The sequence below is a fragment of the Leucopleurus acutus genome (genome assembly GCF_964270905.1).
Source record: "Leucopleurus acutus genome assembly, chromosome: 11".
In the NCBI taxonomy this organism is placed as follows: domain Eukaryota; kingdom Metazoa; phylum Chordata; class Mammalia; order Artiodactyla; family Delphinidae; genus Leucopleurus; species Leucopleurus acutus.
Window position 1 is genome coordinate 52,248,207 of NC_139152.1, and position 26,736 is coordinate 52,274,942.

At 41.7% G+C, this 26,736-nt stretch overlaps 1 protein-coding gene across 1 annotated transcript in view; it reads right to left on the reverse strand.

Moving 5' to 3' along the window:
• GNS (glucosamine (N-acetyl)-6-sulfatase) overlaps window positions 1–26,736 on the reverse strand; it is a 52,311-nt gene that overhangs the window by 4,932 nt on the left and 20,643 nt on the right. The window contains exons 8-13 of the mRNA XM_082849685.1: window positions 25,792–25,910; window positions 23,982–24,085; window positions 15,911–16,012; window positions 9,757–9,864; window positions 8,426–8,536; window positions 6,858–7,018 (exon numbers count right to left, since the gene is read on the reverse strand). Coding sequence (XP_082705811.1) covers window positions 6,858–7,018; window positions 8,426–8,536; window positions 9,757–9,864; window positions 15,911–16,012; window positions 23,982–24,085; window positions 25,792–25,910 — 705 coding nt within the window. The remainder of the gene's footprint in view (window positions 1–6,857; window positions 7,019–8,425; window positions 8,537–9,756; window positions 9,865–15,910; window positions 16,013–23,981; window positions 24,086–25,791; window positions 25,911–26,736) is intronic.

Consider the following 26,736-nt stretch of genomic DNA (forward strand, 5'->3'; position numbering starts at 1 on the left):
AAACACACCCCTTGGCATGGCCCTGCCCACCAGAGGGACAAGACCCAGCTCCACCCACTGGGCAGGCACCAGTCCCCACCCCCCACCCCTCCCAAACAGGAAGCTTGCACAAGCCTCTTAGACTGGCCTCATCCACCAGGGGGCAGCAGCAGAAGCAAGACAAACTACAACCCTGCAGCCTACAGAATGGAAACCACAACCACAAAAAGTTAGACAAAATGAGACAGCAGAGGGAATATGTCCTATATGAGGGAACAAGATAAAACCCCAGAAGAACTAAGTGAAATGGAGATAGGTGATCTACCCAAAAAACAATTCAGAGTAATGATAGTAAAGATGACCCAAGATCTTGGAAAAAGAATGGAGGCACAGATGGAGAAGACAGAAGAAATGTTTAATAAAGAGCTAGAAGATCTAAAGAACAAAGAGAGATGAAGAATACAAAAACTGAAATGAATAATACACTAGAAAGAATCAGTAACAGTAAATGAGGCAGAACAACAGATAAGTGAGCTGGAAGACAAAATGGTGTAAATCACTGCCACAGAACAGAAAAAAGAATGGAAAGAAATGAGGACAGTCTAAGAGACCTCTGGGACAACATTAAATGCACTGCATTATAGGGGTCCCAGAAGGAGAAGAGGGAAAGGGCCTGATAAAATATCTGAAGAGATACTAGCTGAAAACGTCCCTAAAATAGGAAAGGAAACAATCACCCAAGTCCAGGGAGTGCAGAGAGTCCCAGGCAGGATAAACCCAAGGAGGAACACACCGAGACACATATTAGTCAAATTGACAAAAATTAAAGACAATGAAAAAATACTAAAAGCAGCAAGAAAAGCAACACAGAACATACAACAGAATCCCCATAAGGTCATCAGCTGATTTCTCAGCAGAAACTCTGCAGGCCAGAAGGGAGTGGCACAATATATTAAAGTGATGAAAGGGAAGAACCTACGACCAAGATTACTCTACCCACCAAGGCTCTCATTCAGAGTTGACGGAGAAATCAAAAGCTTTACAGACAAGCAAAAGCTAAGAGAATTCAGCATCACCACACCAGCTTTGCAACCAATGTTAAAGGAACTTCTCTAGGCAGGGGAAAAAAAAAGGCCACAACTAGAAAATTAAGAATGAGAAAGCTCACTGGTAAAGGCAAACATACAGTAAAGGTAGGAAATCATCCACACACAAATATGGTATCAAAACCAGCAACTGTGAGAAGAAAAGAGCACAAATCCAGGATATTAGAAATGCATTTGAAATGAAAAGACCAGCAAATTAAAATAATCTTGTATATATATACAGACTGCTATATCAAAACCTCATGGTAAATACAAACTGAAAATCTACAGCAGATACACACACACAAAAAAGAAAAAGGAATCCAAACACAACAATAAAAAGTTGGGCATCAAATCAGAAGAGAACAAAAGAGGAAGGGGAGAAAAAAGACCTACAAAAGCAAATCCAAAACAATTAGGAAAATGGCAATAAGAACATACATATTGATAATTACCTGAAATGAAAACGAATTAAACGCTCCAACCAAAAGACACAGACTGGCTGAATGGCTACAGAAACAAGACCCATATTATATGATGTCTACAAAAGACCCACTTCAGACCTAGAGACACATACAGACTGAAAGTAAGGGGATGGGAAAAGGTATTCCACACAAATGGGAATCAGAAGAAAGCTGGAGTGGCAATACTCATATCAGACAAAACAGACTTTAAAATAACACCCCACTTTCATCAATGGACAGATCAGACAGACAGAAAATCAATAAGGAAACAGAGGCCTTAAATGATACATTAGACCAGATGCACTTAATTGATATTTATGGAGCATTCCATCCAAAAGCAGCATAATATACTCTTTTCAAGTGCACATGGAACATTCTCCAGCACCTATCACATGCTGGGCCACAAAGAGAGCTTCAATAAATTTAAGAAAATTGAAATCATATCAAGCATCTTTTCCATGCACAACACTATGAGATTGGAAATCAACTACAAGAAAAAAACTGTAAAAAGCACAAACACGTGGAGGCTAAACAAAATGCTACTAAACCTCCAATGGATCAGTGAAGAAATCAAAGAGGAAATCAAAAAATACCTAGAGACAAATGAAAACGAAAACACAACGATCCAAAACCTATGGCATGCAGCAGAAGCAGTTCTAAGAGGGAGTTCATAGCAATACAAGCTTACCTAAGGAAACAAGAAAAATCTCAAACATCCTAACCTTACACCTAAAGCAACTAGAGAAAGAAAAACAAACAAAACCCAAAGTTAGTAGAAAGAAATCACAAAGATCAGAGCAGAAATAAATGAAACAGAGATGAAGAAAACAATAGAAAAGATCAATGAAACTAAAATCTGGTTCTTTGAAATGATAAACAAAACTGCTAAACCTATAGCCAGACTCATCAAGAAAAAAAGGGAGAGGGCTCCAATCAATAAAATTAGAAATGAAAAAGGAGAAGTTGCAACTGACACCACAGAAATACAAAGGATGATAGGAGACTACTACAAGCAACTATATGCCAATAAAATGAACAACCTGCAAGAAATGGACAAGTTCTTAGAAAGGTACAATCTCCCAAGACTGAACCAGGAAGAAACAGAAAATATGAACAGACCAATCACAAGTACTGAAATTGAAACTGTGATTAAAAAATTCCCAATGAACAAAAAAGTCCAGGACTAGATGACTTCACAGGCAAATTCTATCAAATATTTAGAGAAGAGTTAACAGCTATCCTTCTGAAACTATTCCATTGAAACTATTCTCCAAAACTGCAGAGGAAGGAACACTCCCAAATTTAATCTATGAGGCCACCATTACCTTCATACAAAAATCAGACAAAGATACCACAAAAAATGAAAATTACAGGCCAATGTCACTGATGAACATAGATGCAAAATCCTCAACAAAATACTAGCAAACCGAACCCAAAAATACATTAAAAGGATCATACACTGTGATCAAGTAGGATTTATCTCAGGGATGCAAGGATTTTTCAATATCTGCAAATCAGTGTGATGATACACCACATTAACAAATTGAAGAATAAAAATCATATTTTCATCTCAATAGATACAGAAAAGCTTTTGACAAAATTCAATACCCATTTATAATAAAAAGTCTCCAGAAAGTGGGCCTAGAGGGAACCTACCTCAACATAATAAAGGCCAATGCCTACATTGTTAGGCCTACACCTAACATCATACTCAATGGTGAAAAGCTGAAAGCATTTCCTCTAAGATCAGGAACAAGACAAGGATGTCCACTTTCTCAATTTTTATTCAACATAGTTTTGGAAGTCCTAGCCACAGCAATCAGAGAAGAAAAACAAAAGGAATCCAAATGGGAAAAGAAGAAATATGTCACTGTTTGCAGATGACATGACACTATACATAGAAAATCCTAGAGATGCTACCAGTAAATGACTAGAGCTCATCAATGAATTTGGTAAAGTTGCAAGATACAAAATTAATACACAGAAATCTGTTGCATTTCTATACACTAACAATGAAAGATCACAAAGAGAAATTAAAGAAACAATCCCATTTACCATCACATCAAAAGGAATAAACCTACCTAAGGAGTCAAAAGACCTGTACTCTAAAAACTATAAGATGCTGATGAAAGAAATCAAAGATGACATAAACAGATGGAAAGATATACCATGTTCTTGGATTGGAAGAATCCATACTGTCAAATGACTATACTACCCAAAGCGATGTACAGATTCAATGCAATCCCTATCAAATTACCAATGGCATTTTTCACATAACCAGAAAAAAAAAATTTTAATTTGTATGGAGACACAAAAGACCCTGAATAGCCAAAGCCATCCTGAGAAAGAAAAACAGAGCTGGAGGAATCAGGCTCCCTGACTTCAGACTATACTACAAAGCTGTCATCAAAACAATACGGTACTGGCACAAAAACAGAAATACAGACCAAAGGAACAGGATAGAAAACCCAGAGATAAACCCACACACATATGGTCACCTTATCTTTGATAAAGGAGGCAAAAATATACAATGGAGAAAAGACAGTCTCTTCAATAAGTGGTGCTGAGAAAACTGGACAGCTACATATAAAAGAATGAAATTAGAACACTCCCTAACACCATACACAAAAATAAACTCAAAATGGATTAAAGACCTAAATGTAAGGCCAGACACTATCAAACTCTTAGAGGAAAACATAGGCAGAACACTCTTTGGCATAAATCACAGCAACATCTTTTTTGATCCATCTCCTAGAGTCATGGAAATAAAAACAAATGTGAACCAAGGAAACCATAAACAAAACGAAAAGATAACTCACCGAATGAGAGAAAATATTTGAAAAACAATGTGACTGACAAGGGATTAATCTCCAAAATTTACAAACAGCTCAAGTGGCTCAATATTAAAAAAACAACCCAATCCCAAAATGGGCAAATCTAAATAGACATTTCTCCAAAGAAGACATAAAGATGGCCAAAAAGCACATAAAAACATGCTCAACATCACTAATTATCAGAGAAATGCAAATCAAAACTACAATGAGGTATCAACCTCACACCAGTCAGAATAGCCGTTATCAAAAAGTCTACAAACAATAAATGCTTGGAGAGCCTGTGGAGAAAAACGAACCCTCCTAAACTGTTGGTGAGAACGTAAATTGGTACAACCACTATGGGGAACAGTATGGAAGTTCTTTAAAAAACTAAAAATAGAGGTACCATATGCTCCTGCAATCCCACTCCTGGGCATATATCTGAGAAAACCATAATTTGAAAAGATACATGCACCCCAATGTTCACTGCAGCACTACTTACAATAGCCAAAACGTGGAAGCAACCTAAGTGTGCATCAACAGATGAATGGATAAAGATGTGGTATGTGTGTGTGTGTGTGTGTGTATAATGGAATATTACTCAACCATGAAAAAGAATGAAATAATACCATCTGTAGCAACATGGATGGACCTGGAGATTATCATACTAAGTCAAGTAAGTCAGACAGAGAAAGACAAATATCATGTGATATCGCTTATATGTGGAATCTAAAAAAAAAAAAAAGGTACAAATGAACTTATTTACAAAACAGAAATAGACTCAGACTTAGAAAACAAACTTATGGTTATCAAAGGGAAAGGTGGGGTGAGGGATAAATTGGGAGTTTGGGATTGACATATACACACTACTATATTTAAAATACGTAACTAACAAGGACCTACTTACACAGGGAACTCTACTAAATATTCTGTACTAACCTAAATGGGAAAAGAATTCGAAAAAGACAGGTATGTATATATAGCTGAGTCACTTTGCTGTACACCTGAAACTAACAAAACACTGTAAGTCAACTATAGTCCAATATAAAATAAAAATTAAAAACAAAAAAACCAAACCTTGCCTGGAAGTCAAGAGATCTTGCTAAATCAGTTCCAAACGGTTGACCTTTGAGCAAATCACAAGTCCAAGCACTATTTCCTCATGTGAAATTTACCTGTTTGGGCTCTAAGGGCTACAGGGGAATTCTATGGTTGAGTCCTTCTAACACTTAACGGGGCTGCTGCATCTGACCTTCTGTGGCCCAACACTACAGTCCAAGATGTCCAAGTCTCATGACCCTCTATGCAAGATTTAGTTAGACGCTGGCTTTAAATTCCTAGAGTCAGTCAGCGACTGCTATAGACATCTAACTTTATTTAGTTTGGTAAAACATTCTGAGCAAAGTAGCTGTTAGAAACTGCAAAATCAGCATGTGTCAGTTAGAAGTCTAGTGCTTCTATCTTAGAGAATGAACTTCCTATTTCAAGGAACTGCCACCAAATGAGGATCCATTTCACTAACTTGGAGGAAAGATTAAAGCTGGGTGGTCAGAATGCTTGATCAGTTACTAATTACACATTAACAAGATTATCCATATAAAAGTTAATTAGCTTAAATGATATAAAATTATGATAAGTACTACATTTCTTTAATAAATAGTCTGCAATCCCCTTTCTCTACGCATTCACATACATTCCTCACTGATTGGGATTGAAGATACCACTTCACGTGAAGGTAGCTAAATAATTTACTAGTTTCCATCAGCTTAGGACATCATTCTTCCCTCTCTCCTACAATCAGAGTATAAGAACTGAAATAATCCTTTCCCAATGAAAGTCTGATTTTGAATTTTATAATCTTCAAGCAAAAAATGACAGGCTTCTTGCCACACACAGCTCAAATGCATGGTGTGCTGACAGCCATGTTACTGATGAAAAGTTACTGTTTAAGAGGAATGAGAGTAGGAGGAACAGAGCTGACTTAGTAGGTGAGCGTTAAATATCTTTCCAACCCTCATATGTTACAGCGGGCTTATTTATTTCGACACTTGAGAGTTCATACTTTCTATTTCATTGTGTGTATTTAATATATTAAATTTACTGGCAAGTATTCAAGTTTCTGTAATTGGGGCTTCTGAGAAAGGAAATGAAAGCATATGCTCTCAGAAGCACTAGGGAACAGGGTAGCCCTGGGTCAGCTTACACTAAAGCAACCCCACATGTCACCAGTGCAATGAAGTGGTATCAGGACAAGAATCGCAGGGAGGAAGAAGAGCCCCGCGTGGTACGGGCAGGGCTGCGCCTCCAGCTATAGCACCAACTGGCTGTGGAGAGCAGCTCGTTTCCCCAGCACAACTGGCTGCTGCGCTGGGACGCAGTATTCCCCTTGTAATGCAGAACGGAGAGAAACAGCTCAGCTCAGAGCAAGGAGGACCCATCAGGCTCCCTGTGCCTTTAAGAATGGCAGGACTGCTGGAGACCACGGAACAAAGTTTCTGAGGACGATGCAAACTTACCCGGGGTCAAAGATCCCTGGAGTGCGGCAGGTTGGTCCAGAACAGGACTGTAACATCATTAGCCGATAGTTCATCTTTCCTAAAAGCTCTGGGTCTATACTTTTAGCAATGTTATTGATTTGGTGTGGGTCTGCAGTCAGGTTATAGACTTCTACAAACACCTACAGGAAATGAAAAGATGGAGGCAAGAAAAAAGCAAGGGTTACATTTGAAGAAATACTCATGTGAGTTACTTCTAAATGGGAATGAAGGAGGCAGATTAAAGACCAAGGCCCAGGAGAAGATCATCGGGTCTCAAGGTTCTCAAAAAGCCCAAGGGTATAGAGGAGACAATGGAGCATCTGTTCTGGGGGTTGAACTACTTTGGGTCTGTGGCCCACATGCTGGAAAGGGGCCTCCAGGATCCCTGTGCCTTCAGGCAGTCAGGAGGGGAAAGAGGAAGAAGCTTATTACCTTCTGTAATTAAAGGAGAGAACCGAAGGCAGGACCCTCAAATGGCAAGGGCTCAGAAACTATACTTAGTAATGAGGTTACTGAGTGAGAGCTGACATTTGAAGTTTATCTTTGCCTTACAATTGTGAAGATTCAAATGAGAACAGATACGAAAGTCCTCTAACCTGTGTTATAAAAATGTTAAGTTTTCCTATTTTAAAAAGCAGTTTTGGATAAATAACACCAATTGAGGAAAGATACAATATTATTTCTAAAATTAGACACGTCTAATATCACTATTTCCCCCTAATCTGTACTTTGTTCTCCAAACTGGAGTTAGTGATAGGCTAAGAAGATGTACTGTAGATAAATTTTGCCTATAAAGGCTTCAAGTAGCTGCCCTCGGACTATCACTTTTAAAGCAGAAGGAACCGAGTTTGAGGGAAGCTCTCTTGCTTGTTGTCCGAAGTGCTCAGAAGCTACAAATAGTGAGCGAGTCAATTTCTGAGAAACACGATGAGCACCGGCTCCATATGGCAAGATGCGGGCTGCCAGATGGGGTAGGTGCGCACTCGCTGATAAACAGTAAGAAACCACACGGGACGGCAGTCAGTGTGATCCTTCAGATAATCCAGGCTGATCCCGGCTGGCTAAAAGCCACCTTCCTCCAAGGATGCTGCCTTTAACCTGCTAATCTATTTGATCAGCACTGGACTACACTGTGGTGGTGACAGAAGGGTCTGAACCAAGCTGGTTGCCAAGAAACTTTCTAAGAGAGGCCCCAACTCCTTTCATCTCCATAGAAGTTGAGGCATCTTACCTTCACCCCAAACTATCAGGGAAGCAAACAGACCAGGCATGTAGCATCCTAAAAAAGTGAACTGCGTGCATTTAAAGTGTACGTGTGGGTGACGGTGGGCGTGGAGAAAACCCCACCCAGCAAGGTGAGTTAGAGAAGTCAAGTATGGCCTTGTGCAATCCTATTTCCTTAACTGATGGGAACCCAAGGTCAAGCACAAATAAGAAGCCCATCCTCCCCAGGAAGCATCCTTGGAATTGTTCTTCTGCCACGAAGTTCAGGCAACAAAGCCCTGGCAGTAGACACAAGGGGTGGGGGAGGCAGCAGGCCCTCTTACCTCCTGGTCATCGAACTCGCAATACTGTAAATTCCACATTTCTGACATGGTCCTCACACAGGCATACGTGTTGTTATATGCATCTTCACACACACAGTCTGGGAAACATTGCTGTAGGGACATTTAAAAAGTTAACTGAAGAGCATTCTTCTATAGTAACGAATGCGACTTGCTTTACCACGGCGGGGGGGGGGGGGGGGGCCCGGTTGGCTCAAGCCAGACATACAACTGGACACAAGTGAGGAAACCTTTCACAGAGAAGTAAATCAAAAGTAGATATGAGGCTTTGTTCCTTACTGAGGGCTGACTGGATTAAGGGACATGGGGTGTGGCTGTTTTGTTTGTAGACTGTTGCCATCCCTGCCTGCTATTCTCCTGACAAGAATTAGCTGTAATGAACACCTGTAAAACGTATGGGTTGGTAAGGAGAAGAAATTAATACACGGATGAGTCAGTACGAAGGTACACTAGGATCTTTCATCCTAAAGGGTTGGAGAAAAAGGCTAAAATGAGCTTTGTGGAAAGATCTGTAAGTAAGTTGTTTATGAGTGCTCTTATCACCAAATAGGACTTAGCTTTTTTGTTTTGTTTTGTTTTTGCAGTACTCGGGCCTCTCACTGTTGTGGCCTCTCCCGTTGCGGACGCGCAGGCTCAGCGGCCATGGCTCATGGGCCCAGCCGCTCCACGGCATGTGGGATCTTCCCAGACCGGGGCACGAACCCGTGTCCCCTGAATCGGCAGGCGGACTCTCAACCACTGCACCACCAGGGAAGCCCTAGGACTTAGCTCTTATTCCATCCTATCTTCCACACTATCTTTTGGTTGGTTCTTCACTATATTGTAACACTCTGGTGTTCGGCTTCCATTTGGAGTTGACTCTATTTCCCATTCTCTAAAGAGGGGCTAATGTCACTGTTACCACCTGAACGACCAGCCTGGCTGCCACCAAATCAAGACACTTGCTATGGCATGGTTACAGGTGGAAACCCCGTCTCTCTGTTGGACGCCACTGATAACATCCCTAATGAAACATGGTACCGCGACTGGGAAGGGAGGAAAAAGAGGAGGGGGTACTGATAAGGTAAGAAGATAAGCAGATACGTGAACTTGTTCCCAAAACTGGAAGAATTCGAAGTGCACCTTCTGACAACAGGCGGGAAGCATCATTTTTCAGGATTATTTTTACCTCTATCTCCTGATCTCCCAGAGTCAAGTAACAAAGTGACAGGAGGAGGACTCAGATGAAGAGTTTCAGCACTTGGCACATCTAAACCAACGCCATACTGTGCCGTCAGTGAGAAAGCTACTAAGCCAACCCGGGCTACACTCACGGACACTCCAGGACTCAGGGAAGGACACGTTGGGTCAGTGACGTTACGGCCTTCTCCTTGATATTCCACCAGGACATCCGATCGCCAAGTCAGATTACTAGCTCCTTTCTAGAAGGAAGAGCAAAAGTGGTTTCTGTGAGGCATGTAGACTGTGATAAAGATGTCATTCATTAATAATGTTATTCATTCTACTGCTACAGGGGACTTGGGAGTCAAAACAGATTGGACTGTTCATTCAGTAACTGAAGGGAATGACTAAAACAGAGACATCTGAAGGCTACCGAATATCATGTTTGGTATTTAGAGAGTCCTCACAAGTGATATGAATTGCTTTGAGCATTTAATAGTTATCTCCCAAGACTACTTCTGTGAAGCAGGTCAGGAGCTAAACAAGAATCAAAGTCACAGGGCAAGGTGCTGAAGGTTCAGATCAGAATAAACAATACTGTCTGCAAACCCTGTAAGAGCTCTTCTAAGCTCATACTGAGAAATTCAACAGGGCTGGTGAGCTAAGGACTGTATTAGGGTTGAAGTACTTCTTGATGGTCAGAATGAAGACACCATACATATATAAACTCTACTTTTTGCTGCACATCGGTGGAAAGAAGCAGCAGCATTTGCAATGGGAAGGTTTAAGACAGGTACACAGATGGTGAAAGGAGGAAGGATCTAGGAGTAAGAGGGAGTTTGGGATCAAAAGAACAACGTGAGCACAGGGTGGAAGCAGAACACCTGGTGGTACGGGTTCCTGATATCCAGCTTTCAGACAAGGAAGCAGGTGGAGAGGCAGGCTGGTACCAAACAGAAAAAGGTCCTGATAGCAGGCTGCCCACTTGTTCTACAAAGAACAGCAGGTGATGGGAAGCTACGGGAAGGAGGGGTGGGGAAGGGGGTTTGAGCAGGGAAGTAACACAGTTAAGGCTGTGCTTTAGAAAAGTCAGCCCAGCAGCCGCAGAATCTGGAGATGGAGGGAAGACGGGCATGGGGAGGCCAGGTTAGAAGGGGCTCTTAAAGTGGTCTACAGCCTGAGTAGTCAAAGTCTGGTTTGTGGTCTATCAGCAACACCTGGGGGCTTGTTAGAAATGCACCATCTTAGGCCCTACTGTAGCCTTAAGGAGCCAGAGTCTGCGTTTTAATAAAATCCTCTGGTGACTCATATGCACTGTGAAATTCGAGAAGCACTGCTCCAAAACAAGGGTGCTCAAAATGTGCCCCCAGCAGCATCAGCGTCTGCTGGGGATGTGTTACAAACACAAATTCTTAATTGCCCCTGGGGGTGGGGAGTAATCTGCGTTTGGACCAGCCCCACAGGCACTGCTGATGAATGCTAGTTTGAGCACCACTGTTCTGAGGACCCGAGTGGACCTATTTAGCCTGGTGACCACAGTGGGGAATGGGTGATGGCCCGCACGAGGCCGTAGAAGAACATATTTCCTAATCACTATTCTACGATGAAACCCGAATAATCCTGTGCCGATGAAGGTCTCAGAAACCGTAAGTCACAGGAGACTTCAGAGGCTGCCACTCCCCTGTAAGGAACCATTCTGCCAACCCCGCGCCACGGAAGCTGGGAGTCAAGGGAAAAGCTTATCTGTCAGATCTGAGTGGACCTCAAAACCCCACACTTAAATGTCAAAGTATGTAGGGGTAAAAAGAGTGCCTGGGAGGTCTAGAGCAGAGGCCTCTAACTGGGCTGCAAATTAAAACCACTGGGGGAGACGTGAAAATCCCAAGGGCCAGGTCACATCTTGGGCCAATTAATCAAGCTCAGTGGGGCTGGGACCCAGGTGTTAGTATTTTAGTTTCCCAGGTGACACTAATGTGCCACCAAGTTTAAGACTGATGGTCAGGAGGGGTCAGGTCTGTGGCTTTATAGTCTCTGTTGCAACTATTCAATTCCGCTGTTGTAGCAGGAAAGTAGGCCAATCAATACATACCTGGAGGAGCATGGCTGTGTTCTGATACACCTTCATCTACAAAAACTGGGGGTGGGCTCGACTTGGCCCACAGGGGTTTGCCAATCCCCTGGTCTATAGCAGCCCTATCCAGCAGAACTTTCTGACTGAAATGTTCTATAACTGTCGCCCAATACAATGGCTTCTGAGCAACTGATACATGGCTAGTGCCACTGAGCAACTGAAGTTTTCATTTTATTCTAGTTAATTTAAATAGTCTCACGTGGCTAAGTAGCTGCCGTATTAGGGCAGAGCTAGAGGTATAACAGCCACAAACTGCTCTGCAGCCCTAATACATCAGAGGTTTCACTGGACCAACGTCCAAAACAAAACAACAAGGCAAAGAGCCATTTCCAAAACTTTGCAGAGAAATTAACTATGAAATAACATAATGATTTTAGCCCTGTAGTGAAGGCTTTTTTTTCCTAATTAGAAATAAATAAGGTATGCAGGTTAAGATTTGTATGGGAAGAGTTAAGAAATGTAAATTTCCCTCTATCTGACCTATAGATTCATTGTAATTCCAGCCGAAGCCCAAAATGATTTTCTAGGCCATCTGAAAAGCTGTTTTTAAAGTTTATAGGGAAGAGAGGTAACCGCCTCTTAGGATACCCCTGAGAACAATGAGACAGGTGTGCCCACGCAAAGATTTAATTATACAGTTTTATAACAAGATAAAAAGATACTGGTTCAGGGAGAGACAGATCTGTGGAATAGAAAAGACAGCTGAGTATTTACAGAGAAAAAAATGAAACTGGATCCCTGACTCCTACCACGCAAGAAAACCAATTCTAGATACATCAAGGACTTGAATGTAGAGGCAGAACTACAAACCTTTCAGAAGAAAATTTGGGAGCATTGTTTTCTGACCTCAAGGTTCAGAAGCATTTTTATAAACAAGACACAAAGAACACTAACGATAAACTGAGATGATTTACACATTCAACTCCTGTGTTCTCATACCTTAATGTAGGGAAAAGACAACAAACAGCAAGAATAGAATGGGCAAAAAGAGGCATTTCACAAGGGAAGAAACACAAAAGGCATAATGAAAGATGATTCACTGATCAAAAACCCAATTTAAAAAAATGGGTAAAGGATCTGAATAGACCTGTCTCCAAAGAAGACATACAAATGTCCAATAAACATATGACAAGATATTCAACATGATTAGTCATTAGGGAAATGTAACTCAGAACCACAATGAGTACCACTCACACCCACTAAGACATAATAGAAAGACTGGAACAGCAAGTGCTGGCAAGGACGTGGAGAAACTGGAACCCTTTTACACTGCTGGTGGGAATATATAAAACGGTGCAATCACTTCAGAAACAAGCCTGGCAGTTCCTCCAAAGGTTAAACATAAAATCACCACGTGACCTAGCAATCCTACTCTTAGGGATACACTCAGGAGAATGGAAAACATTCGTTTGTCCCCAAATTTATACACAAATGTTCACAGCGGTATTATTCATTATAGTCAAAAACGGGAAACAACCCAAATGTCTGTCAACTGATGGGTGGATAAATAAATGTGACACATCCACACAATGGAATATTATTCAGTAATAAAAAGAAAAGTCCTGATACATGTTACAATGGGGATGACCCTTTTCAGCCAATCACAAGAGACCACATACTGTATGATTCTACTTCTAGAAAATGTCCACAGTAGACAAATCTATAGAGACAGAAAGTAGATTAGTGCCTGCCCGGTGCTGGGGGAGGGAGCAATGGGGGAGTGACTGCTAATGTATTTGGGGGTTTCTTTTTGGGGTGATGAAAATGTTCTAAAATTAAGATTATGGTGTGGCTGTACAACTCTGAATAACTGTAAATTTTAAACTTCTGAATTGTATAGTAAGTGAATTAAGCTGTTAAAAAAATGATTCACCTCATTAATAAAGAAATGCACAGTAGAACCAAATATAATTTTGATCTTTTTCACCCCCTAGATCGGCAAAAATTAAGTAGTTGGACAGTTTCATATAGAGCAAAGGGAATTCTCATAAGTTACTGGTGGGAATGTAAACTGATGACGATTTTGTACAATAACTTGGTAATATTTGTAGGAATGAACATGTGAGGTTCCTGTAACCTTGGTGCATATACACATGCTCACTGGGAAACATGTATGAGAATGCTATAGAAGCAATGTTCCTAGAACAAAACTGGGAACATCACAAATGTACACTGACAAAAAAACATGATTAAGTAGTGATGCATTCCTTCTTACAGTGGAGTATTAGGCATCTGTGAACAATATGGATCAATTTGCAAACAATGATGAATTGAAAAAAGTCCTGATTACAACTGATAGAGTATCACTTTTACAGTGCAAAACAAGACAGGTATTTTTCCCCCCAAGATAGGTATGTTGTTTAGGGACACATCCACGATAATTACTAAAAAATAAAAGCCAGAGATTAACAACCATAAAATTCAGAAAAGCACTCATTTGTATGGGCAGGTAAGGGGTGGAATGGGGAGGAGCCCATAGGAAGATGCATCAGTATGGGGAATATTTCAGTTCTTAAATGGGGTGATGGGTTCATGGGTATTTCTTGTGTTTCATAACTTATGTGAGTTATGGGTATTCTCTTGTATGAATCATATATTACCTAATAATAAATTGTGATAGACTCAGACAAATCAATGAGGAAGAGTCATCTATAATGAGTATTGATCCTTCAAACTTCTCTATGCTTAAACATATTTACCTACATATTTAATGAGAAAGATGCTGTTTTGAAACTTTTTCTCCCTATAGAATGTGGTGGGCATCTTTCCAAGTCAATGTATACATATCTACATCATTTAGTGTTGGTTTAATAGTCTATTGTTTAATTGTGCCACAATTTGACCAATTCCCTACTGTATATTTAGGTTTTCAATATTCTTCTATTAATACATGTAATCTTTTTTTTTTTGCGGTACACGGGCCTCTCACTGTTGTGGCCTCTCCCGTTGCGGAGCACAGGCTCCGGATGCACAGGCTCAGCGGCCATGGCTCACGGGCCCAGCCGCTCCGCGGCACGTGGGATCCTCCCGGACCGGGGCATGAACCCGTGTCCCCTGCATCGGCAGGCGGACTCTCAACCACTGCGCCACCAGGGAAGCCCCAATACATGTAATTTTTATACTTAGCTCTGGGCAGTGCTAGGCACTAGGTACTCAAATATTTCCTTTTTTAAAATTTCTTTTTATTTATTTATTTTTGGCTGCATTGGGTCTTCGTTGCTGAGCACAGGCTTTCTCTAGTTGCAGCAAGCAAGGGCTACTCTTCGTTGTGGTGCACGGGTTTCTCATTGCATTGGCTTCTCTTGCTGCAGAGCATGGGCTCTAGGCACATGGGCTCAGTAGTTGTGGCTCACGGGCTCTAGAGTGCAGGCTCAGTAGCTGTGGCGCATGGGCTTAGTTGCTCCGTGGCATGTGGGATCTTCCTGGACTAGGGCTTGAACCCGTGTCCCCTGCACTGGCAGGCGGATTCTTAACCACTAAGCCACCAGGGAAGCCCCCTCAAATATTTCTTGAATGAATTTTGTTTTCTTAAAATAAATTCTCAGATGGGACTGCTTGACGTGTATTTTGCAGTGATGGGTCTTGTTAAATTAGCCTACTGATAGCTTATACTGATTACACTGATTACACTTCAATGAACAGAGTCTGAGTAGCTTTCATTTTCTCAAACTTCTGTAAATACAGGGTATTAATCTTTTTAATCTTTGCCAGTTCTACAGGCGATAGAGACCTCCTTTAGTTAAGCATTTCTTTGATCAGCACTGAAGCAATGTTTTGGCACTGACTTTGGCCATTTTTAATTCCTCTGGGAGTTGACTATTCACTTCTTTTGCCCATTTTTATACTGGGATATTAATCTTTGCTTTTAAGAACTCATCTATTAAAACTAATTACCCTTTTTCACATATGTTGCAAATATTTTCCCAATTTGTCACCTGTTTTAATTTTATGATGGGGCTTTTGGGGGAGAAGGGAAAAAGGGAGGATATAGAACTCTGTTCATGTGTGTCCCGTCTTTTTTTAAGAAAACTCCTTCCCACTACAGATAAGAGAAAAAGTCTATCCTCTGCTCCCCTAATTTAACAGCTTTAAGATTTAAATTTTAAGTCTACTTATATAACCTGGAATTTATTTCAGAATCTTGGCTCAGGCCTGATTTAGGGCTTTATACTCACCAAAATGGGCAAGAAAGACATCCCATCCATCTGTGTCTTATTCAGATTGTAGCCAGCGATGTCCAAGATAGTAGGACCCAAGTCAATGTTGGCAACGAGCAGCTATGAGAAAAAGGAAGAAACAGCCAATTGATCGAGAACACAGTTTGTCCCATTTTCCTTTTCTATCTGTAATAGAGTTCTCTTCCCTGCAACCCACCTGTGAGACAAACAGCACTTACTATTATCTTTTGTACAACCCATACTTCCTATTGCATATATTCAAATGTAATAATTTAAAATACAAAACATAAAGCCTTATAAAGTTTATAATACATGCTCCTGGGAAGTTAATGTTTATTCTACCCATACTGTTACCATCGATAAAAACATTTTTCAAGATTCCTTTAGGATTGCCTTGAGTCTGTTATGAACGATGAGAAAAATGTCGGGCTATTTTATACAGAGTGTTTTCCAACTTGATTATTCTTATTAGTTCACTAAACTTGACTTCAAATTGACTCCTGACGTTTTTTAAAGGCTCAAAGGTTGAATGTTTGTCACCAATGAGGATGTTAGCCTTTTTAATAGTTTTTTGAAGTGACAGCACTGGTAAGGAATGTTTGCAGTAGTTTTTGAAGACTACAGGAAACTCATCCCAACAATGCATCAGTAAGTTTCCTTAAAGAGCACAAAACTTGGATGTTTTTATTTTTTTAATTTATTTTCCTTTTTTCTTTCTTTCTTTTTTTTTTTTTTTGCGGTACACAGGCCTCTCACTGTTGTGGCCTCTCCCGTTTCGGAGCACAGGCTCCGGACGCGCAGGCTCAGCGGCCATGGCTCACGGTCCCAGCTGCTCCGCGGTATGTGGGATCTTCCCAGACCGGGGCACGAACCTGTGTCCCCTCTGCATTGGCAGGCGGACTCTCAACCACTGCGCCACCAGGGAAGCCATTATTTTCCTTTTTTTAAAATAAAGTTATTTTATTTATTTATTTTTGGCTGTGTTGGATCTTCGTTGCTACACATGGGCTTTTCTCTAGTTGCGGAGGGGGCTACTCTTCGTTGCGGTGCGTGGGCTTCTCATTGTGGTGGCTTCTCTTGTTGCAGAGCATGGGCTCTAGGCGCACGGGCTTCAGTAATTGTGGCACACGGGCTTCAGTAGTTGTGGCTCACGGGCTCTAGAGCACAGGCTCAGTAGTTGTTGCACATGGGCTTAGTTGCTCTGCGGCATGTGGGATCTTCCTGGACCAGGGCTTGAACCCGTGTCCCCTGCATTGGCAGGCGGATTCTTAACTACTGCACCACCAGGGAAGTCCCAAAACTTGGATGTTTTTAAACAAAGGTTCTAGAAATTAAAGACACTGTCCAGCATTTATACCTTGCCATATCTCCTTGATTTATTGGACTATTTTTCTTCTGTATACAATACTGCTACCAGGCCTAAACCAGCATAGTCCAAAGTCCAATAGGGATAAAACAGGAGTCATACGTGTAATTTAAAATTGTCTAGTGACCACATTAAAATAAAATTAAAAAAAAGGTGAAATTCACTGTAAATATTAAAATATTACTATTTCAACATGTAAGCAATACAAAAAAGTGATGAGATTTTACTTTAAAAAAATTTTTGAACCAAGTGTTTGAAATCTGGTATTTTACAATTATAACATCTCAATCTGGACTATCCCATATATGTTCTGGCTCAAGAACCACATGAACTTTTGTAGCAGAGAGTCTAGAAGTCACGTGGTCACAGGCTAGAAAAAGCCTTGGAGTGATGGAGACAATCCACCAGGGAAACGAAGGGAACTAGTGTTCACTGAGCACCTATTCTGGGCCAGTGCTTAATGCTTATCCTCATTTAATCCTCCCCACAGTCCTAGAAAGCAGTATTTCCCCCATTTTACAGATGAGGAAATGAAAGAGAAGTAACTGACACAAAGTCAGCAGGCTGTAACTGGAAAAGCTGTTGTTTACTGGAAATAAATAACAGTCTTCAAAACTGTTGAGAGGGACTCCACTGGTGGTGCAGCGGTTAAGAATCCACCTGCCAATGTAGAGGACACGGGTTCAAGCCCCAGTCCGGGAAGATCCCACATGCGATGGAGCAACTAAGCCCGTGGGCCACAACTACTGAGAGCCCACGTGCCACAACTACTGAAGCCTGCTTGCCTAGAACCCATGCTCCGCAACAAAGAGAAGCCACCACAATGAGAAGCATGCACACCACAACGAAGACCCAATGCAGCCAAAAAAAATACCAAAAACTGTTGAGAAAACTCAGATCATCTCAGGAGAAGCCAAATGGGGATTAGAAAAAAAATCTAATCCTATTACTCTTAATTTAAAAACAAAACCAAAGTACAGACATGAAAGGCAAGAAGCACTGTTCAGAGCACTGTTCAGTAGCAGCCAGGTTTCCTGGACGGCTCCTGGAGGGCAGAGTGATACACATATCCTGGCTCTGAACCAATCAGTGTAACTCTGCAGCTGTTGGAAATTACCCTTCAGTGGCAGGCAACTCACGGGAAAAGCAATCCATATGTTGCTGAGGATAAAAAACACAAAAACTATGTCTCTAGGGATTACACAAGACCCGGTGTTAGAGCTACCTTTCCCGGTTCCAAGTACCCCAGGCAGACTCTCGAGCGGCTTAGAATACAGCAAACAAGAGTGAGTATGAATACGGAAGAGACCATAGCAGGAAAGGAGAGACAAGCAGAGACACCACCTCCAGAATCAGATAAAGGCAACAAGACTCCAAAATGTGACTGACAGATCTCCAGTGATGTCCAGAACATGAATGAAGTCAAGTCACTCCCACAGGTATTATTAACATGTCCAAGGCACCAAAATAATAAAACCCACAGAGATAAAACAGTGACTGCCAGTCTCAGCTGGAATTGCCTAGAGCCATCAGCAATGGGTGGGAGCGCCCTCTTGTGGCAGTTTGCTCTGTGGGGGGAGGGGAGGAGAAAGGTCTGCAAGATTCAGGACAAGTCAAGTCGCTAGTTCGGCACAAGTACCATAAACGCCACCACCAGGACTCTTTCTTCCCAGGTATCTACAATGATCACATCCTCCCTAAAAATGATGGACAAATTCTCTCCCTACTGGGTTTTGTTTGACTAAGACGTAGAGTCTCAAAATTAGCATACAATGTCAGGAGATGGGAGACTTCTAGAAGATACCAAGTATGAGTGAAGAATTCAAGAGAGAATTATACCTCTCTCTGGTTTTTATACAGCCAAGGATTAGAATGGATACTATGAGCCCATCACCCTAATGACATCTAGAAACATAAGCATTTCGAGTTCCTAAAATGGTATTACTGCTTTTATCACTGACTATAAAGATGCATTTAAGGACTGGAACAGAAAACGCTCTGACAAGACCAAGTAAATTATTTCATGAATCACAGCCTCACAGTTTGTTTGGGAATGTTCTTAGGATTAAAGTATATATACATTTTGATCAAATATAAGGCCCTAAAAAACTCTGTGGGGCATGAGATCGAGGGATATCATGCCTTGAACCTGCTTATTTTTTTAGCTCTGGAAGAAGGACAGTACTGCAGAATTACCCAAAAGAATAAGGGCTCCCAGGAGGGTACATCAGGTTTTCAAACAGACTTTTAAGCCCTGATGTTAAAGAATTCACGTAAGGCTTTCAAAAAAAAGACTTAAAGCACACCAGAGAGCACCCCAAATCCATCTATTGAAGAGATAAGGAGATAAGTGTATATGTATAACTGATTCACTTTGTTATAAAGCAGAAACTAACACACCACTGTAAAGCAATTATACTCCAATAAAGATGTTTAAAAAAAAAAAAAAGAAAAGCACTGAAAGCAGAGAACTCTACATGTCTTGGGCTGCTTCATCTGGATTTGCCCCTCATGCCCCACTTCCCTAACAAGGAGTAAGCCAGGGCGTCACTTAGTTACACTTGAGAATTTGCCCTTAGCATCCTCCAAGTTTCACATGGGGAAACCAAGGCTTAGTCCGTCCAAAGTCTTAAAGCCAATAGGTGGTCTTCCTGACTCCCAGTTCGGTTTTATTTCCCCTGGATCATGCTATGTCATTTCTATTTTCGTACTAACCTTTTCCTTCCTTAAAGCCTGTTTGAAGAAATTCTACCACCAAATCTAAAGCTAGATTAATTTATAGCCAGAGGAGAAGACCTCAGCAGCCAATGTTTGGCATCCACCCATACCACCTGCCCCTGGCTCACCCCAATAGCCAACACAAAGCCAGATCCACTGGTCAAACATGTCCTATTTTGGCTACTAGGCTGTTGCCAGCACAGCTCATTATGCTCAACTCACCACCCTGTGGCCCTCACACAGAACCTGCACCAAGAAAAGTCTGCTACCAGCACACGATGAATCACCCACCATCTCTGACACACTGTGTTAGATGGAAGCAGGGCACTTCATACTTCTCAAACCACATATGTCAGCACAGAGTGTCAAACACCATGGTGGTTTGTTGTTGTTGTTTTTTTTTTTTTGGCTACGCCGCTGTGGGATCTTAGTTCCCCAACTAGGGATTGAACCCAGGCCCTCAGCAGTGAGAGTGCAGAGTCCTAACCACTGGACCGCCAGGGAATTCCCCAAAAAACATGGATTTTGATAATAGACGGTTAATTTTCAGACCTGGTTTTGCCACTTACTGTGTGACCTTGGTAATATATCCATTCACACAACTTGGATGTCACCCATTGTATGTTAAGGGCTGGGTATTCTTTTTTTTTTAAATTACAGTTGATTTACAATGTGTTAATTTCTGCTATAGAGCAAAGTGATTCAGTTATACACATATAGAGATACATTCTTTTTTTTAAATATGCTTTTCCATTATGGTTTATCATAGGATATTGAGTATAGTTCCCTAGGCTATATAATAGGACCTTTAAAAAATTTTTTTCTTTTATATTGGAGCATAGTCGATTAACAATGTTGTGTTAGTTTCAGGTGTACAGCAAAGTGATTCAGTTATATGTGTATCTATTCTTTTTCAAATTCTTTTCCCATTTAGGTTATTACAGAATACTGAGCAGAGTTCCCTGTGCTATACAGTAAAAGGAACTTGTTGTTTATCCATTGTATATATAATAGCTTACATGTGCTAACTCCAAACTCCCACTAAAAGCTGGGTATTCTAAGTTCAGGTAATACGTCTCAACTAGGGACTCCTAGAGTTAAAAAGACAAACTCAGTCGGGTGTGGTAAGTGTGAGGCCAGCTGGGAAGCTGGGAAAGGCACCCACTCCATGTGGGGCAGGGGTCTACAGTGACGTTCATTTAGGGGAGCCCCAAACCGAAGCCCCGAAGGACAATGAACTTAGCCAGGGGAAAGGGGCATGAGGTGGGCCTTCACACAGAAGGCGCAGCCAGCTGTACAAAGGCAAGGAGGTGAGAGAGATGATCCAAGTAGGAAGTAGAAGTAGTTCAGGACAACTGCCACCTTCTGTCCCTTGAACAGGCCAAGCTCATTCTCCTATCTGTGCCCTTCACATGCACTGTTCTGCTGCTCAGGATACCCTCCCACAGGTCTTTGCACGACTCAATCCTTCTTGACACCCGGGTCTCTGCCCAAATGCCTCAGAGACTTTCACTGACAACTGAAGCTCAGGTATCTGGCTCCCCCTGACACAGGGAGTTAAGAACTGATCTTCTCTAACTGCTCTTGCTGTGGCTCCAAGGCTCCTGGTATACTGCGCTGGCACAGGAAGATACTTAAGAAATACTGTTGTCTGAGCTGTAGTGTAATGGTTGAGTGTACGGACTCTGGTGTATAGCAGCCCGACTGCCCGAGTTCCAGTGCAGGGCTCTGATATTCTTTGGCTACATCATCTTGGGTAAATCGCTGAACTTGTATACCTCAGTTTCCTCATCTGTAAAATGGGGATAACAGTATTCATATCTCATAAGGCTGTGAAGGTTAACTGAGTTGATACAGGTAACACACTTGGAACAGCACCTGTCACATCCTAAGCATTCAATAACGGTTATTATTGTTGAAATGGCTTCCTAGGACCTGGTTTCACTTAGATGGCTTAGAGAAAGTGAAGTTTCTGATTGTAACATTTAGTGCCACTGTTAACTTGAAGGAAAAAGGAACAGTCTGTTCCATGGGCAGCTGGCTGACACGTCATTCTGTTCTCATCAGCCGCCTTCCCCACACCGGTTAGACGTGGCCCTGCTGCTCAGAAATGCACACAGGTGCAGACGTGCTCTCCTCAACCAGCTCCCAACACCAAGATCAAGAAAACACTTTTAAGACTGAATGGTCTTCCAAACTTGCCTACCTCCGTTGACAGAAGAGGCCTCTTTAGAGGGTAATGAATTTGTAGTGGAAGGTGACTGCCTTTAGGAATGTGGGTCTTAAAAGAAAAAGAAAATTCAAAAGGCACTTATGAAGGCCATTTTAAGTTTCCGAGAGAATTTTAACAGAATTCCATCAAGAGCATTGTGAAAGGAAATAAGTGAATGACAGACGTTTAAACAGAGTAAACATTACACCCCCCAAGTTAAACTCAAGCACCAGTATACCCAGAAATTCTGACCTGTTTTTCCAATTTTAGCTTAAAGAATCCATTTGCTGGGCTTCCCAGGTGGCACAGTGGTTGAGAGTCTGCCTGCTGATGCAGGGGACACGGGTTCGTGCTCCGGTCCGGGAAGATCCCACATGCTGCGGAGCGGCTAGACCCGTGAGCCATGGCCACTGAGCCTGCGCGTCCGGAGCCTGTGCTCCGCGACGGGAGAGGCCACAACAGTGAGAGACCCGCGTACCGCAAAAAAAAAAAAAAAAAAAAAAAAAAAGAATCCATTTGCTCATTTTCTTTTGTCTCACAGAGCTGGGACTGAAATTGTGGTATTAGGGAAGAAAAAACAACTGGTAGAGCCTATCAATTCTTATCTCCCAACATTGGACCAGTGTTTTGGATCAAGGTGCCCATGAACTCTAGGAACAAAGTACCTCAGTATTAGGAACTCAGTTTGAAACCAAATGGAAATGGTAACAAAAGAACGTGGTACTTTATGACAGTACTAGGAGACAGAATCAGTAAAGTAGAAGGCATTAGTGAGGAAGAGTCCCACAGGGAGGGGGACTAAATTCTCAGACAACACCCTTTCTGTAGCCTTATACTCAGAGGGAGGTCAGACCGGCAGCAGACATCACCTGGGAACACCTGGGAGCAGGCTGGAATGCAGAATCAGAATCTGCATTTCAACAAGGCCCCCAGGGTATGTGCACACACAACAAAGCCTGAAGAGCTTTGCTCTCCCGGGCTATGGGCCCCAAACTGGGCTGCCTCTCAGAATCATTGTGAACTTAAGAAAAAAAGCAGACGCAGGGATTCTATTCCAGTTCAAGTGAGTCAATCTCAACCTTTCTAGATGTTGAGCCTTTCAGTTTCAGAAGGTAGTTTTGATGAGCACCCTGGTGGAGAGTCACGGCTCGAGGACCAAGTAAAAATCTAGTCTCAAAACACAAGCAAAAGCTCTTCGTGCTAATATGATACATATACACCTAGCAGTGGGTGGCCAGCAGTTTACTGGTGTTATGCTAAGTGAGACATGCCAGACAGAGAAAGACAAATACTGTATGATATCACTTATATGTGGAATCTAACAAATACAACAAACTACTGAATATAACAAAATATAGAGAACAGATACAGAGAACTAGTGGTTACCAGTGGGGAGATGGGATGGGAGAGGAACAATACAGGAGTAGGGGATGAAGAGCATTAGGTATAAAATAAGCTACAAGGTTATGTTGTACGACACCGGGAATACAGCCAATATTTTAAAATAACTAAATGGAGTATGACCTTTAAAAACTGTGAATCACTATATTGTACCCCTGTAGCTTATAGAATATGGTACATCAACTATACTTTAATTAAAAAAAAAGAAAGAAAAAAGAATCACTGTTCGCAAGGCTTACAAATACACTTGCAAAAAATCTTAAGCCAATCAGCCTTCATCCTCAAAGGAGGAGAAATTGAATCAGCCTCCTCTTAGGAGGAAAAGCTTTCTTTCCTCAGGCAAATGCTACATCACCTTGTCAGCAACCTACCTTGCTTGTCTGATTTGGTTTGATCCCAGGCCCTCGAACCAACAGTGGAACTTTGATATCAAACTCATACAGCTGTCTTTTGTCTATTGGCAAAGAAAACTGTCCTGAAAAAAAAAATGCATAGGGTAAAGATGGAGCCGAGATAGAAATGTCACTCACGCATGCATTCATTCAATAAACAGTAAAAATCAAAAACAGCCTTGTTCTACTAATTATGGGGTTTTAATGGAAAGCTTAAATTTGCCTGGGTCTCTTATTACTACAAGGCAGGAAACAATGAGCTCATCTTTAAAAAAAAATGCCTAGAGGGACACCCTGGTCTCAAATAGGCAAATTCAGCAAAAAGAATGACTAGAAAGTATTGAAGCAAAGATACGCTATTTATGTATGATACTCGACCTGATCACAATGGAATGAAGTTACTCTAAAAGCTGCTAAATAAAGGGAGAAAACCATTTATCCAGCCTTTCCTGAATAAACTCTATTTCAAGATAACCAAACAGCTGGTGAGGGGAACTTCCTGAGGAATTCCAGCCAGTAAATTCAGAAGGAGGGACAGAGTTATGAAGCCAAACTTCGCAATTTCTGAGGGAACAGATTTAAGCAACAATCATCAATGGACGTTTTAGCCACAAAAGGTTCATAGGATGGGCTCAGGTTGATACCACATGAGCCATCAAACAGTAACAGCATCCCTAAAGTGAGGCAACCAGACACCCCAGCGGCATGATATGAATGAAGCAATAAGAAGTACATGACAGCATCAACTAGAAAGCATTCTTGTTGAAAATGTGAACTTCTATTAAGACTCTAGATCTAACTACCAATCTATAGAAAATGTTGAGTATAGATAAATGAGCATTATATGAGCAATTAGCTACATCTGGAATGTGAGATATTCTAAAGGACAGAAGACGAGTTTTCCCAATAAATCAGTGGCAGAGGACAGCCTTAAGACACATAAAAACTAAAGGGAGCGTGTGGACTTCGTGTAGGTTCTGATAGCTAATCAACTAGCCAGGTGCACAATCAAGTGTTGACGTATGGAATCACAACATCTGGAGTTTCTTCAAAAACTTCTAGCTGAAACAGAAACATGAAGAAGCTATGAGGAATTCAAAAGACTGGTCTCGTGCCGCTGGAAACCAAAGCTGGGCAATGGGAGTCATTTTACTAGTCTCTACTGTGCGTGCTTAGAAATATTCACAACACCGCCGGAAACGCCTCATCTATCTGCTCCTGTGCAAACAAACCTCAGGTTAATCCCCTTCCAGTTTAGGAAATTTAAAAGAGTGGAGAGAGAAAAAAATACTGATTTTTAACTAGAGAAGGTCCAAGAAGAAAGGATGAAAGTCAAGGACACAGGGGTGACTCATACTGCAGTTGTGAAAAGAAACACAAAGCAAAACTCACACACACCAAAACACCTCATTTCACAGGAAAGTTTTTCCCCAGGACAACCCTCTCGTGGTCTTCCTGTGTCAAATGTCATACCCCTATTCCCTGAGATCCAGTGTCCTTAAAATCTAGCTCAATTTCTCACCTACTTCATAAAGCCTGCCTCTAACCCATCAAGCTCGCTCTCTGCTCAGACTCCTAGAACACCATGCAATTCAGCCTGTGAAATAGCAAATAATGAAACCTGGTCTCTCACCAGGGGAGATGAGTTGGCCCTCTAACCAGAGGGGCCCTGAGGGCAATACCCTCCCTCTGGCCTGTCCACTGCCGCAAAAGGACAGGAGCTCCCTGCCAGTGCTACGGGTTGAGCGAGAAAGGAAAGGCACCTCGCCAAGGTCATGGTGCCCCTTACCTGTGTGATAGCCATTGTCTGAGGTGTAAAAGATGTAGGTGTCATTGAGCTCCCTGCTGAACTCCAATCGCTTGACCAGCTTCTCCACCAGGTCATCGACTGACAGCAGAGTCTGCCACCTGGATGTGAACAGAGGGCAGCAACGGGACTTCAGAGACAATGCTGAGGTACTGCCATCTTGCCAAAAAAGCGAAGTCCAAAAAACACCCCAAAACCAAATCGAAACAAAAAAACTCCCAACCTCCTTCCCAAAAAAAACCCCTCAGAGCCACTCTCCCCAAAGCTCAAATCCCCTATTTCCTTTCCTTCCATTCATTGCAAAGCACAGATTAGAAAACTCCAGAACACAATTAGTTGATTCCAAATTTAACCGATTCTACAGAAATAAATGAGGCTTTTTATAACCATTTAGCTTTTTATTTATCGTGGCTGGTGATGAGAATAAAAGACTATTGGAAGGGAAAGTGGTCAACTCAGCACTGACTGATAGAGATGAATTCAGATAGACCTGGCTACAACAATGTTTAATGGTCAAACTAGGGGTCAGCAAACGATAGCCATGGGCCAAAGCTTGACCACTGTCTGTGTTTTTGTTTTTAACGGCGGTACAAAACACATAACATAAAATTTACTGTTTTAACAATTTTTAAGGGTACAGGTCAGTAGCGTTAAGTATATTCACATAGTGGAACAGATCTCCAGAACCTTTTCACCTTGCAAATCTGAAACTCTATGCCCATGAAACAACAACTCACTGTTTGCTTTATGTATAAAGTTTTACTGTAGCGCAGCCAATGCTCATTCATTCTTGTCTCGTCTAGGACTGCTTTGCGCTCCAACAGCAGAGCTGAGCAACAGTGACACAGACTATACGGCCGACAAGCCTGTAATATTTACTATCTGGCCCTTCACAGAAAGTTTGCCAACCCCTGGTCTAAAACTAAA